Source organism: Myodes glareolus, chromosome X (genome assembly GCF_982192425.1).
Source record: "Myodes glareolus chromosome X, mMyoGla1.1, whole genome shotgun sequence".
Taxonomy (NCBI): domain Eukaryota; kingdom Metazoa; phylum Chordata; class Mammalia; order Rodentia; family Cricetidae; genus Myodes; species Myodes glareolus.
The window spans coordinates 47,325,985-47,341,471 of NC_142053.1; the positions used below are offsets into that span (position 1 = coordinate 47,325,985).

General features: G+C 34.7%; 1 protein-coding gene across 2 annotated transcripts in view; it reads right to left on the minus strand.

Moving 5' to 3' along the window:
• The window catches only part of Col4a5 (collagen type IV alpha 5 chain), a 193,164-nt gene that overhangs the window by 128,698 nt on the left and 48,979 nt on the right, over window positions 1-15,487 (minus strand). For both annotated transcript variants that reach the window (XM_087903202.1, XM_048428518.3), the window contains exon 2: window positions 308-367. In XM_087903202.1, the coding sequence (XP_087759328.1) occupies window positions 308-367 (60 nt within the window). The remainder of the gene's footprint in view (window positions 1-307; window positions 368-15,487) is intronic.

Sequence of the window (15,487 nt, forward strand, 5' to 3'; positions counted from 1 at the left end):
TTAGGAACCAGGAATGTGTCACAGTTGTAGATTGTTTGCTTATCTTGTGCAAAGCCCTGGATACAATTCCCAGCAAAAACAAAACAAAACAAAACAAAGAAAAAAACCCAAATGTAACAGAACTTCTATGTACCAAGCCTAAAATATTTATTATATGGTGTCTTACGGAGGACGTTTGCTGATCCTACATGCAGTCCCATCTTTAGTTCCTCCTGTAATGCAGTAGAATTCATTTTATTTATTTGTGTGCTGACAGAAGCCTAATTCCATTCACAAATAGGATTTGATTATTTTACTTAGAACGTACCTTTTCCCCTTTTATACCACTGCAGTCACATTTTGATCCAGGAGAACATCCATGGCAGGCCTACAGGAGGAGAAGAGGAAATCATTGAATACAAACTTGAAAGCAAATACGACTTAGAAGTTAATAAGTCAGCAATTCAGACTTGTAGAATAAATACAAGAAAAAAATCTGAAATGATATATACAAGTGACAATGGCACTTTATATATATTCAAGCTTTTGTTATATGCATTTCTCTTTCATTTTACATTCATTTGTGTGTGGGGGTCGGTGGGTGGGTGCATACATGTTATAGCATGTGTGTAAGAAAATAACATAAAGTTGTTACTATGTAAGCTTCAGGGATAAAAATCAAGTTGCTGGGTTTGATAGCCATCTCCTTTACTTGCTGAAAACTATCTTTTTTGCTTTCCTCTTTTTGAGACACGGTCTCTCTACATAGCCCTGGCCACCCTGGAACTTAATGTGTAGACCAGGCTTGTCTTGAACTCACAGAGATTCCACTGCCTCTGCCTCCTGAGTGACAGGACTAAACATGAGCATCGCAATGCCCAGCTGAATATCTTTTTTAAATATGCTAAAATGAAAAGAAAATTCATATAACATTCTGGTTGATATGGTTTGTCACTTGTCCAGGTTGTAGGAGCACCTTACTTTTTATCCTAAGATCATTTGTAAAAACTTACTTCTCAATCTGTATTAGCAAATGGCCTTGGAAACTAGCCAAGACTAGCTACCACTTGAAGTCAGCTTGTTTCTTGGCATTCATAAGTAATCACACAAGGATCATAAAACATGTAATGCTGTATTTTACTTCCTTTTCCCCCTTGATCCTGCTCTTTCATCAATAATAGCTCTATTTTTTTAACCTTTCCGAGTTTACCACAAAGTCTAGATTCTCTGAATTATTACTAACAATTAAATTTAACTACACTAGGGAGTGATGTCCTGAAGCCAGAGAAATGTATTTCTCTAATATAAAAACATATAGAGAATGGGAAGAAAGTAAGTGACATCTAACATCCAGAACTATCTGTTATATTACTATCAATCTGAAACGCTTAGAAAAACTAATAATAATTGGAATAATATATACAGACAGCACGGTATTGATGTATAAGAAAGCAGAACACATTTTGTCAGACCAACTACTGAAACCATTTTTACAAGAAAAACATAAAGCATTGTTAATCACTATTCCATCTTTATAGTCCATGCTTTAACAAGTAAGCCAGCCTCCTGTCTTGTTTTCCAAGTTTTCCTTTTTCTAGTCATTCCTGAAGAACCTCCTGAAATCCGTACCAACTAACTACTGATAGAAGACAGCTTCCTGTTGAAACCTGTTTTCTTGATTCTAAAAGAAAGCTAAAATTATGTACTGATAGACGCATACCTCACACTGCAAGAGTGTCTTCCAGTAAACGTGTACTCTGATACTTCAACTTAAATCTGTTGTGTGACGGATAGTTTTTGGTCAACTTGACTCAGGCAAGAATCATTTGGAAAGTGGGAACTCAAAACGGAGAAAATAACCACTGAAGGAAACCCTGGAGAATTATTATTTTATAAATGTTTGATTTGGGAGGGTCCAGCCCACTGTGAAAAGTGCCACCCGCAGCAGGTGCTCATGAGCTGTATAGGAAACCAGGAAAAGCAAGCCCCGAGAACAAGCTAGTAAAGCAGCACTCCTCCGTGGCTTCTAATTCAGTTCCTGCTCCAGGTTCCTGCCTTGAGTTCCTGTTCTGACTTTCCTCTATGATTGTCAGTGATTGGGTCATGAAATCAACACAAACCCACTCCTCTGCAAGTTGCTTTTGGTCATGGTATTTATCATAATAATAGAAAGCATATTAGTTATACAATCATTACTACTATACACAGGTACTTAGAATACACTCTGTTTTCAGGATTACATGTTAACTACATTTTAACTCTAAGAGTTTCATATGGCTTAATTATTCATCAAATGAGAAATGTTACTATTGAAGGCAAGAAAACTTGTTAGGCACAAAGATAGAAATATAAACCCATATAAAACAGTAAATTTAGGAACAGAAGATAACACAAGATATGTAATTCCGGCTTATGCAAAGATGAATTATTGATTCTAAACTATGAATTTACAAAATTTAGAAACCACACATTCACAAATTCTTGAGAAAAAAATAGTCACCAGTCATAATACCTGAATTAGACTGCACATACTGTCAAGAGTTAATAGCATTATAATAGAGGAACAAAAAATAATGCTTATCCACAAGGGCTACTAATAAGAGACTAACATTTGACATCAGGAAGTGTATCTACAATTAAAGTATCATGCACATGAGATTTTGTTATAAGTAAAATTACATCTTTTTGCATTTTCAGACATTTGAATCAAGAGATCTTCCCCAAAATACAGATTCCAATACTGAAAATAATACAAAACCAGTCTAATAGAATTCTATTAAATAAAAACAAAACAAAATTAGTTCCTATTACACATATACTTTTCATTCCAAATATCTAACAATAGAACACAACTCTTAAAATAAATTTATGAACAAATGAAACATTTTATATTCTTGTATATGCAATGTTTCTCAAGATTGATTTCATCATATTAAATATCTTTATCAACTAACATGAAGTATATTTTAAAGATAATTCTCCTTAAACACTTAGGAATATAGAAAATTTGTTTGAATTTAATTTAAAATTTTAATTATAATCTATATATACCAAATAGGCTATAAAAACGACTCTGTTACTCATGGGGTTTGAAAAAAAAAAGACCACCATAAAAGCCAACTCATTGTAATACACACACCAACCACAAGATGGCACGTTCCATGCAGTTATTAATGGAACGCCATAAGGGAAGGGCCCTAATTAGACATCTCATTAGGTGGAAGAGCTTTTCATTTTTAAGCAGTAGCTATTCATACTAACAAGATGCCTAATAAATACATAACACAATGGTATATCTATGACTGGCACAAAATATGGAGACCTGGGTGCTTGCTGCCTTTAAGAAATTTGCAATCTAGTTTTTAAGAATCTTGCCATAAACAAATGAAAATGCAATTAAAATTAAGTAGAATGCTACAGCAGTAATAAAAACATAATAACATTCAAGAAATGTTTCCCAATGTTTCTGTAGAAAGTGAATCGTTCTGAGACCATTGATAAGTTGACTACACACTCTAGGGCTTGTTTCTCATTTATAAAATGCCAGACACGGATAGTACCATTTCACTCAGTAGATTCAAGCTTTAATTATAGTTCTATAGGATTCACCAAGTAGAAGAAAATGACTGGTATTCATGGTTATGAAAGTTAATAAAGCTAGTTGCCTTGAGGCTGAAAATTATTAATATCACTTGGAAGGTAGGCAGAAAATCTTTCTAAACTAGGAAAAAATCATTACACCAAGCAATATGATTAAAGACAAATTTGGGTGAGGCAAATATTGAGATAAAAGAACCATTGCGTATCTCAGTTTAAAAGACTTTGTAAGTCCACACGAAAAGTATGGTTAGTTAGCTTCTTGTTGAGACAGTTTATATCCCAGACTAACATGAAACTGGTACTGCTCTCGCATCAGCCTCCCAAGTGCAAGAGTGGGAGCAGGGCCAGCAATCCGAGTCTCATCTTTTCCAATACTGAGGGGGAAAGTTTGTTTCTACAAGAGCACAAATGATTGTTAATGAATGAAAATTACTAATCTATAGTAATGTTTTTAGTTTGTATTCTGTGAGAAAATATCAAAATTAAAATCAAGGAAGGTTTCTATTACCCCATGTTAAAATATATAATAAAACTATAACAATTAAAGCAGTATGGAACTGCTCCAAGATTTATTGCTCAAAAATAATTAATCATTTAGTATATGGTAGTACGTATAGAAGATAATACTTTTAGATTTTAAAATATAAAAATAAAAACATAGATTAGAATAGTACCTGAAATGCTATGGGCATTTTTGTCCTTTGCAGATTGAAACATTTGTATATAGATAATGAGATATCTAAGACCCAAGTCTAAACAGAGTACATTTTCTATTTCTTATATTCCTCCAACACCCTACCCAGCAGTGCTACCAAATGAGAGCCAATGTTCAAATATTAGTCTATGGGGGGCATTAATCATTCAAGCCACTACTTTTAGACACTAGAAAAAGAGAAATCCAGATTATTTTCTCACATGTTAAGATTTGGAACTAGGATCCTTAGATAAGATAGAACATCTGTCATTTGTCTTTCTAGGTCTGTTATCTCGTTCAATATGATCTTTTCTAGTTCTAGCCATTTATCTGAAAATGATTCATGATTTTATTTTTATTTATAACTGAATAGTTTTCCATAGTAGATATGTACCACATTTTCATTAGTCATTCGTAGGATGACAAATAATTTAGGGAATTTTTTTAGCTATTTTGAATACAGCAAAAATGAACATGACTGAGCAAGTATCTGTGGAATAAGATATTGGTTCACTTGACCACATGCCAAGGAGTGGTATTTCTGAGTCATAGGCTAGATTTATTTTTACATTTTTGATGATTCTCCACACTGATTTCCAGAGTGGCTGGACCAATTTGCAACCCCACCAGCAGTGAGTAAGTGTTCGCCCCTCCAATCCGATTTAACAATTGTCGTCAGTTGTTTTGTTGATCTTTACCACTCTGACTGGGGTAAGGCAAAATTTCCGCTTTCTTTTTACCTCTTTTCCCCCATTTGAGATGTTTCACTGCCATTTGTTTTTTCCTTTGAGATCTCTCTTTTCAGGTCTGGCCCATTTTTGTTAGGGTCATATTTGTTTATTTGACTGTTTATTTTTTGAGGTCTTTGTATTTTCTGAATAGTCACCTTCTGTCAGACGTGCAGCTGGAAAAGAGTCTCCCAGTCTGTGGGCGTCCTCTTCACCTGGTTAATTGTTTCTTTAGCTGTGCAGAAATTCCATTTATCATTTTTTGGGCTTTAATTCTTGGGTAAGAGGAGTCTTCTCATGAGGTCCTTTCTTATACCCATATCACATAGGATGGTTTCTCTATTTTCTGCTAACAGTTTCAGTGTTCCAAGTTTCAAGTTGAGGTCTCTGATCCATTTGGAGTTAAGTTTTTGAATATGATGATAAATACAGGTCTAATTTCATTCGGCATGTGACATTCAGGTTTTATTTATTAAGAGTACAATTTTATTTGTAATCTTCTAGATTAAAACTTAATTACAACATGTTTCCCTTCTTTTTTCTCCCTCCAAACTATCACATATACTCCTCTCTACTCTTCTTAAAATTCATGGACATATACTTTTCTCATCACTATTGGTTGAAGATGATTTTCTTCAGCTTATTTTTTGGCATATATGACAAATATAAAGTGGCTAAAATCTATCTGTTCAATTTGTTCCATTGGTCTACATGTCTCTTTTTGTCAATACACTATTGTTTTAATTGCAATGGTTCTGTGATATATCTTGAGATCTGGAATGGTATTCTCTCCAGCATTGCTCTTTTTGTCCAGGATTGTATTTGGCTATCCTGGGTCTTTTATCACTCCATAAGAATATTAAGATTTTTTTTCTTAAAATGAGAAACATATTGAAAGGTAAAATTATAAAATATTAAAAGAAAACATTGGAATACATATTCCTGATCTTTGCTTAGTCAGTTTCACTTAGAAATTCATCTAAAGGGCAAGAGAGGTGGCTAGACAGTTAAATGAACTTTCTGCATTTGAAGAGGTTCAGAGTTTAGTTGCCAGCACCCATGTCAGAGGCTCACAACCACCTGGAATTCCAAATTATTCCATTCTTAGGCATATATCCAAGAGAAGTAGAATAATGTCTATAAAAACATCTTATATGTGACTATTCATAACATCATCACAAATAATATTTGAAAGGATAAAAACAACCCAAACATCCATCAGGATGAACTTTTTAAATAATATGTAGTATACACAGTCAATAAAATACCATTTGGCAAGAAAGAGGAGGAAGGTATTATCTCATGCTACAACACTCATGAAGTTTGGAAACATGGTGTTAAGTAAAAGAAAACAAATACAAAATTTCACATTGCCATGAGTTTACTTACATTAAACGTTGAGAATACATAGAACTATAGGAACAAAGAGACAGGCATTTGCCTGTGACTGTTGTCAGTGGGTAGAGAAAGTTAACGAATGTGGTTTTCTTATCATATTGCTAAGAAATGTTCTAAATTTTATTTGGTGAATGGCTATAAAATTCTATACATATTCTACAAAACTACTGAACATATGCTTTAAATGAACAAAATGAACTGTGTAAATTGTGTAACAAATATGCTGCCAAAATTCACGTAAAGAAATAAAATATAGGAAAATATACAGTCAAAAATTAAGAAGTTAAGAAATTTGTCTACTTGAAAACTAACAAATGAGCTTTGCTTCAGTATTATGGGACAGTTCTAAAATTATAAGATTTCTGAACCAGACATAAGAATATATTATTCAAAGCCATAGCCTGGGCTTCACTAAGTTCACCTTTCCACAGGGTGTTGCTAAGCAGACAAATGAACCGTCACACAGGCCACACGCTGGCTATTGCTGAAGAAAAATAAGGTATTTAAAGAACTTATGTATCTCGTAAGGCACAGTAAATGACTTTTTTCATATCCTGTTTTTATTATAGCATTAGGTAAACATATCTGACTTTTCTTGTAAATGGAGATATCTATCACTAGTTCTCAAGTCATTTATTAGAAAACATTCTTGAAAGTAAAGTTCACTGGGAGGACAGCTCCTCTCCTCCCAAGATGGACAGAGGAGGGCCATGGAAACTTTTCATCAAACATCATCTTGAAATTTGATATTTTAAGAGAATAAGCAGAAGCAGAACATAATAAACAGCCATAAATGACACTATCCTTTAAGATGATTCATTTTCTTAAGGGTGATAATTCATTAGTAATTAACGTAAGACATGATTTGCGATGAGGTTGTTAGGTATGGTGTCATGTTGTCTGTAAGTAACTTTCAAATAATCATTTGACATGCACATACATAGAAACACAAGGCACCAAGAGGAAGAAGTATAAAGCAAATACAGCAAAACACTGACAAATACCGAGTCTATATGAAGATATAATTGTTTTCATTATATAGTCTTACTATGTTTTGAAAATGCTAGTAAAATCTTAGGTAAGTACCTTGAGAAAAATGTTGGAAACAAATATCCTTAGAACTTCAAAAAAGGAAGCAAATTTCAGAATGTATGATATGATATTTATCAGAGACATCAAAAGCCTAAGATTACATAGAAAACTTGAAATAAAAGATGAAAAAGCTATGCACAATAATAACCAAAGAAAGCTGGTATCACTATATTAATTTTAGACAAAATGGATTTTAAGGCAGAACACATTACAAAAGATAAAACAAGGTCACTTCAGAATGATAAAAGATTTGGTTCACAAGGAAGACTTTCTTTAAAATATCTTAAATTATATACATTAATAACATCTTCAAAATACATAAAGTAAAAACCAACAGATTGATAAAAGTATACAAATCTATGTAGTTGGAGATCTTAAACAAACCTCTCACAATTGACTGATATAACATGTAAACAAAATAATCTGTGAGAACATACAAATATTTGAACATTGCTAATAAACTTATTCTAATGAACAACTATAATGCAAGGCATCCATCAAATGATGAACACAAATTTATATGAGAAAAACCCTAGAAACTTACTAAAATTGACCATACACTGTTCTTTAAAGTATTTTAAACAAATGTAAAAGGTCAGAGGATCAAATACGACATAATATTTAACCATAATGTTATTGAGCTTGAATACAGCATTCCAATCTAACTGAACAATATCAGAGAACAAAACAGATAAAATTAGCCTAATTTTATTACCAAACTTATATAGGAGTGAATGTGAATGATAAATTACAGATTTATTTTACCAAAGAGTATAGATGTAAAAACGCTACATAAAACATAATGAAGCTGGATTTAACATAGCACTAGCAATTTTCCAAGGAAAGGAAAGTTTGGGAAAGAAACACAAATGTCACTCAGATTAAATGACTGAAAGGATAGAAAATTCAAAAGAATTTCTGTAGAGAATAGTTTAATAAAGCTGCTGAATATAAACTAATATATTTACATGAATTAGATTTTCATATGCCAGACAGTAACAGAGATCGTGTACATAGATGCTTTCATGTAGTCTCCTAGGCCAGGGGAAAAATGAGTAATATAGATACACTATAGCACTTTTTGAAAGATAGCTTAATAAATGCATTGCAAGGATAAATAAAAGACCCACAAGTACAACCAACAGCATCAGTACTAGTCACATAACTAAAATATGAAAACTTACCAATTTAATTGAAAATAGTATAATAGTAGGGTGAAGACCGAAAAGAGAACATAAGTGTTGATAAACAACAAAAAAATTATTTGCAAGTTTTTACCCTTGAATAACTGATTGAGTGATGAAGAACAAGACTGATGATTTTTGGTACAACTTAAGTTTAGGGACCATAAGTATACAATACCATGTCATCCTAACATGCAATGACTCTTCTTTTGAGTTTAAGACACAATTAGAAGACATTATTTTAGTTGATTTTTATTTTGTTGTGTGTGTGTTTGTATTTTGCCTCTATGGATGTCTGTGCACCACTTTTGTGCTGGTGCCCACCAAGGCCAGAAGAGGGCATTAGATACCCTGGAACTTGAGTTAAAAATGGTTGTGAGCTGCCATATAGGTGCTGGACACTAAACCCAGTTCCTGTGGAAGAGCATCCAGTGCTCTTAAATGTTGATCCATCTCTATCAACATGGAGAAGAATGAAAATAGATCCATATATCTTGCCATGCACAAAACTCAAGTACAAATGGATCAAAGACCTCAACATAAAACCAACCACACTGAACCTCATAAAAGAGAAAATGGGAAGTACACTTGAACGCACTGGCACAGGAGACTACTTCCTAAATATAACCCCAGTAGCACAGACACCGAGGGAAGTAATTAATAAATGGGACCTCCTGAAACTGAAAAGCTTTTGTAAAGCAAAGGACACAGTCAATAAGACAAAATGGCAGTGTACAGAATGGGAAAATATCTTCACCAACCCCACATAGGACAGAGGGTTGATCTCCAAAATATACAAAGAACTCAAGAAATTGGTCATCAAAAGAACAAATAATCCAATGAAAAAAATGGAGTACAGACCTAAACAGAGAACTCTGAACAGAGGAATCTAAAATGGCTGAAAGACACTTAAGGAAATGCTCAACATCCTTAGTCATCAGAGAAATGCAAATCAAAACAACTCTGAGATTTCATCTTACACCTGTAAGAATGGCCAAGATCAAAAACACTGATGACAACTTATGCTGAAGAGGATGTGGGGTAAAGGGAACACTCCTCCATTGCTGGTGGGAGTGCAAACTTGTACACCCTCTTTGGGTATCAGTATGGTCATTTCTCAGAAAATTAGAAAACAACCTACCTCAAGACCCAGCAATATCACTTTGGGGTATATATCCAAAGGATGCTCAATCATGCCACAAGGACATGTGCTCAGCTATGGTCACAGCAGCATTGTTTGTCATAGCCAGAACCTGGATACAACCTAAATGCACCTTGACAAAACAGTGGATAGGGGAATGTAGTACATTTACACAATGGAGTACTACAGAGCAGAAAAAAAAATGACATCTTCAGATTTGGGGACAAATGGATAAATCTAAAAAACATTATTTTGAGTGAGGTAACCCAGACCCAGAAAGACAAATATAATATGTACTTACTCATAAGTGACTTTTAGACATAAAGCAAAAAAAAAAAACAAAATAAAACAAAAACAGCCGACAATTCACAATCCTAGAGAACCTAGACAACGAAGAGGACCCTGAAAGACATACATGGTTTTAATGTACACGGAATATAGAAAAAGACAGATCTCCTAAGTAAATTGGGAGCATGAGATCATGGGAGAGGGTAGAAGCAAAGAGGAGAGAAAGAGAGGGGAATGGAGAAAAATATATAGTTCAATCAAAACAATTTAAAAAGATAAATATTAATCCATCTCTTCAGGCCAAGACATTATTTCAAACTGAATTTTTAAAAAGAAGTTGTCTTGAACCTGATAACAACACAAAATCTCCAAACACAAAATCTTATTGAATTCAAAGCTAAAATTTTGGGATATTTTTCTACAGTCTTTCATGGATATCCTACCACAAGCCATAAACATATCATATTTCTTTATGATAAATGTTAAAAATAAAATGGTGTGAGAGGAATTATAATAGATCTAATAAATTAACTAATGTATCCCTATCATCATAAATGTGAAAAACATGCAGAAAAATGCAGAGCCCATCAGTAGCAGAAGCAGAGCCAGAACCATTCCCTTGACTTCTCCAATATTTCCAAATGATTCTCATTTGCTTCCAAATTCTGAGCAAAAGCCAAGACATCTTGCCAGATTTTCTATGAAGAGGAAACATTTTCTTCTCACTATCATAAAAGTGTTCTTTAAAAATCAAATTATTGATGAACACATTAATTAGTTGGAAAGTCTTTTAACCAAAACAGCACCTGCCAGTTTCTCTATACTCAGAGCTAAAAATATTAAGTGACTCACTAAAATGTGATGCAGGAGCAGGGGAGATTGTTCAGTGGGGACAGCACTTTCATACAAATTTGAGGGAAAAAATGAAATTTATGCTCTGGAGATGCTAAAGCATGCCTGGGGAGCCCATATAGGCAGATCTATTGAACCTGTCCATATTGGGTTTCACGGTCTAAGTTGATGAGGATGACTGACCAGGTTTCTTCATCAAGAGGACACCAGATCTCATTACAGATGGTTGTGAGCAGCCATGTGGTTGCTGGGAATTGAACTCAGGACCTTTGGAAGAGCAGGCAGTGCTCTTAACCACTGAGCATTCACGCCTTTAAAACCAACACTCAGGAGGCAGAGTTGATCTCTGTGAGTTCAAGGCCAGCCTTGTCTACAGAGTGAGTTCCAGGACAGGTTCCAAAGCTACAGAGAAACCCTGTCTCAAAAAACCAAACAAATGTGAGGAACTGGGGTCAAATCCTCACTACTTATCAGTGCTACAGTACTGGGTATCTGCCATCCCAGTGTTTCTTCAGCAAGATGGAAGATGGAGACAGGAGAATTCCTAGAGGCTCACAAGGTCAACTAGTCTGTTGTGTGCAGAAGAGCAACAGATAACAAAGAAAGCCTGCCAAATCAAGACGGGATGAAGACCAACGCCTGAAGTTTCTCTCTGACCTCTGAAGGCATGGAGTGGCACACACACATCCACACACAGACACACATGCATCATACACAAAAAGACAACAATTAAAACTTGTCAGATGAAATGTTGATGCCTACAAGTAATTACAATTATAATATATACTATACTAATGAGACTTGATTTCTTATTAAAACTTTGAAATTTATTAAGATAGTTGAAGAATAATATATATTTCTTTCTAGTCTAGTTGAAGAATAATATATATTTCTTTCTAGTCTAGAAACTGTGCTGCTGTGGTTTATTTAATTGGGAACAGGCTGGAATTAGGAAGAAAATGGGGGTTATAGAAGGATTCCTATAAAACTCACATTGATCAAAGTGAGCCCAAATATTTGAAGACATCTGTGGTGGTTTGAAAGAAAATGGCCCTTAAGGAAATGGCGCTATTAGGTGGCATGGCCTTGTTGGAGCAGGTGTGGTCTTATTGGAGGAAGTGAGTCACTGTGGAGGCAGGCTTTGAGGTCTCATATATGCTCAAGCCATGCCCAGTGAGACGGACACTTCCTCTTGCCTCCACAGATGTAGAACTCTCAGCTCCTTCTCCAGCAACATGATGATAATGAACTGAATCTGAAACTGTAAATGAGCCCCCTCAATGAAATGTTTTCCTTTCTAAGAGTGTCGTTGTTGCAGTGTCTCTTCACAGCAATAGAAACTCAAGGACAACATCAATTAACAAATGATGGTATTTCTAGCATTTACTCTGAATGATTTACCAATCACTTCATTACTAAATCTGTAACCTTCTAAATCCACAGATAAGTTTCTCAGATTAGCAACTGTAACTTTACATTTGGTACAAGGAAGATAAGTCTATGTCTTCCATTAGGCAGAGTTTTTTTATTCTAACTTTTATAAAGATGTATTTATTTTTAAATTTATTTTGTTTGTGTAAGTATGTACCTGCACATATGTATATCACATCATCATATAGAATAGATAGGGCTCCAGAACTCCTGGAATCAGAGTTACAGGCAGATGTGAGCTACCTAATGTGAGTTCTGGGAACTGAACCTGGGTCATCTGAGTTCTCTTAACTGTGGAGACATCTGTCCAGTCATTGGATAATTCTTTTATTTACAAGTACTTCTAGTAGAACTCACATGAAAAAACACTCTTTTTTGCTTAATTAGGTTAGATAAATAGAACTTCTATATACAAAAATTACCTAGTCTAATTTATATTCTTGTTACCTCAAAATTGGGGTAAGAAGTTAGTCTTGGTTAAGGTAGCTTGTATTTGGTTTTTATTTATTTTTTGAGACATCTCATTTAGCCCAGGCTAGCCTCAAACTTTCTGTGTACACAACAATGACTTCGAATTCCTGAGCCTTGTACTCCCCCCACCAGTACAAGAATTGGAGGCATCTACACTTATACTTGGCTCATTTGTTTATGTTATAATCATAGAGTGTAATTTTAATGAATGTCATTCTGACTAACGGTAATTTTTATATATAGACATCCTATCATGCATGAAGTCCTGGGATCAATCTCCAGCCAAATGATACTAATAGTGAATTAAACTTAATAATTTTAAAGAAATGAAAACTTAAACTCTATAAATAGAAGATGTTTGGTAAAGTCTCTTATTGGGAGTTTACAGATGTTTTACAGAGATGAAAATGTTTACTATCATCATATGATCTGCATTAATTTACATAGAATTGGTTAAAAACTCATGTCATAATGATTGTCTTTCAATATTTATAGCTTGGAGTATGGCAGATTTCCTTTTAAAAAGTTGTTTGGAGAAGTGATTGGAGAAGTTTCTCAGCAGTTAACAGCACTTGTTGCTTTTATAGAGGACCCAGATTTGGTTCCGAGAACTCACAATCATCCACAACTCCAGTTCCAGGGAATATGATGCCTTTATGTGACCTCCAGGGGCAACAGGTGCACATACGGTAAACGTGCTTACACACACACACACACACACACACACACACACACACACACACATGCATACACACACGAGAGAAAAAGAGGTGAGGGGAGGGAGAGAGATACAAGCAAAACACACACGAAAAAATGCATGAGTACAAAAATTTTCTTTGGTGATAGGATCTTGCTACATAATTGAGGCTGAACCTGGAATTTGCTAATTAGGCCACATTGCTCCCAAACTCACAATCCTCCTTCCTCAGTATCCTCAGTTTTCGGAGTTAAGGAGCGTTCCTTCATGTGTGTTTGGTAAGAGCTCTATCACAGAACTACATCACCAGCAGTTTTTATTTATTTGAATATGGGGTACTCCAATTGGTCAACCTTGAAATTGCAATTCTCCTGCCTCAACTTCCAGAGCAGCTGAGCTTATAGGGTTCCACAACCTCCGATTACAAATTTTATTTATTTTAAACTAATATGCGAATCTTATAAATATTAATAGATGCATGTATACATTACTGTGATAGTCAATATTGATTATTAACTTGACAGGATCTAGAATCACCAAGGAGACAAACTTCTAGGTATCACTGGGATGGAGTTATAGATTGTGTTGAGGTGAGAAAACAGATCTTAAATGTCAGGAGCATGATTCCACTGGCTAAGATCCTAGATGCAATAAAAAAGGACAAAGGAGCCTGTGTACTAGAATTCATTTCTCTGCTTCTGGACTGCTTGTAAGATGGAGTCTTTTAGGGATAGGAAAAGTCTGAAAAAAAAAAACCCACTGTTTTGCACAATACGGGGTAACTTAGTAATTTAACCTGTTCTTAACACATGGATTCTCAAGTATACTATCAAATTTCCTTGTCACATATGAAATTACACATATAAGGTAAATAAATTAGGAAATTTGTAATGAAACCTTACAAAACAACAAAACACCACTTGATGGCTCTTTGCAATTTATAGGCAAGATGATAAATATTTTATCTCTGTAATAATTTTGGAATGTATCCAAATGTAGTGATCTGTGTTCTTCAAATGCAGAAATTGAGGTTTACAGGGCTCAAATGACTGTTTAAGACCACAGAGTAAGGTGATACTTAAACTCTTACATCTTTAATTCCTATTTTAATTGGCTATTAAAGAATTCCACTGGAAGAAAATGGTAAGACATTCCAAATAAAAATTAGTGGTTCAAAATGATGATGGCGTGTGGAGTGAAGTAAAGACTCAGTGGTTAAGAGTGTGTACTGCTCAATTGTGAGGACTGGAATTAGGTTTCTATCATCTATGATGTGTGACTCACAAACACCTCAAATGCAGCTCCAAGAAGTTCAACACCCTCGTTTGCCCTTCTAGGACACTCTAACACACATGTTGAGTAAGTGCTCTGAACTACCAAGCCATCTCTTGAGCACTTTACTTGTTTCTTTATCATGTAATGTAACAACAGAATGAGACAGTATCTGTGGTTATTTTCACATCTAGGTTATGAGATTATAAATGACTAAAAATTCCATCAATGGCACAACCTCCCTCCTAAAATACATAACACATTTGAGGGTGCATGTAGGATAGTTATTTCATGTTGGGTGTTAATTATGACCTGGTTATTGTCTTTATTTGAAATTTGAACATGACATAAGGGATGTGATTGTGTGTCTAGTCGATAAGAGGTGAACAAGTGATGCCTAATTTTAGCTGTCAGCTTGACTAAATCTGGAGTACACTAAGACCTGAGCTGCCGGGCTTGCCTGTGAGGGCTTTTCTTAATCGACACATTTGAGGTAGGAAGATTCGCCCTAAATTTGAGCCACAACTTCTGGGGGTGACCCTCATAAAAGGACATAAAAGAATGAAGCTTTTGTTTGTCTGCTTGCCCTCACTCTCCCTGGAAAGTTTATCTATCCTGTTGTTGAGATGTTCCTTTGCGGGTATGAGAACCCACTTCTGA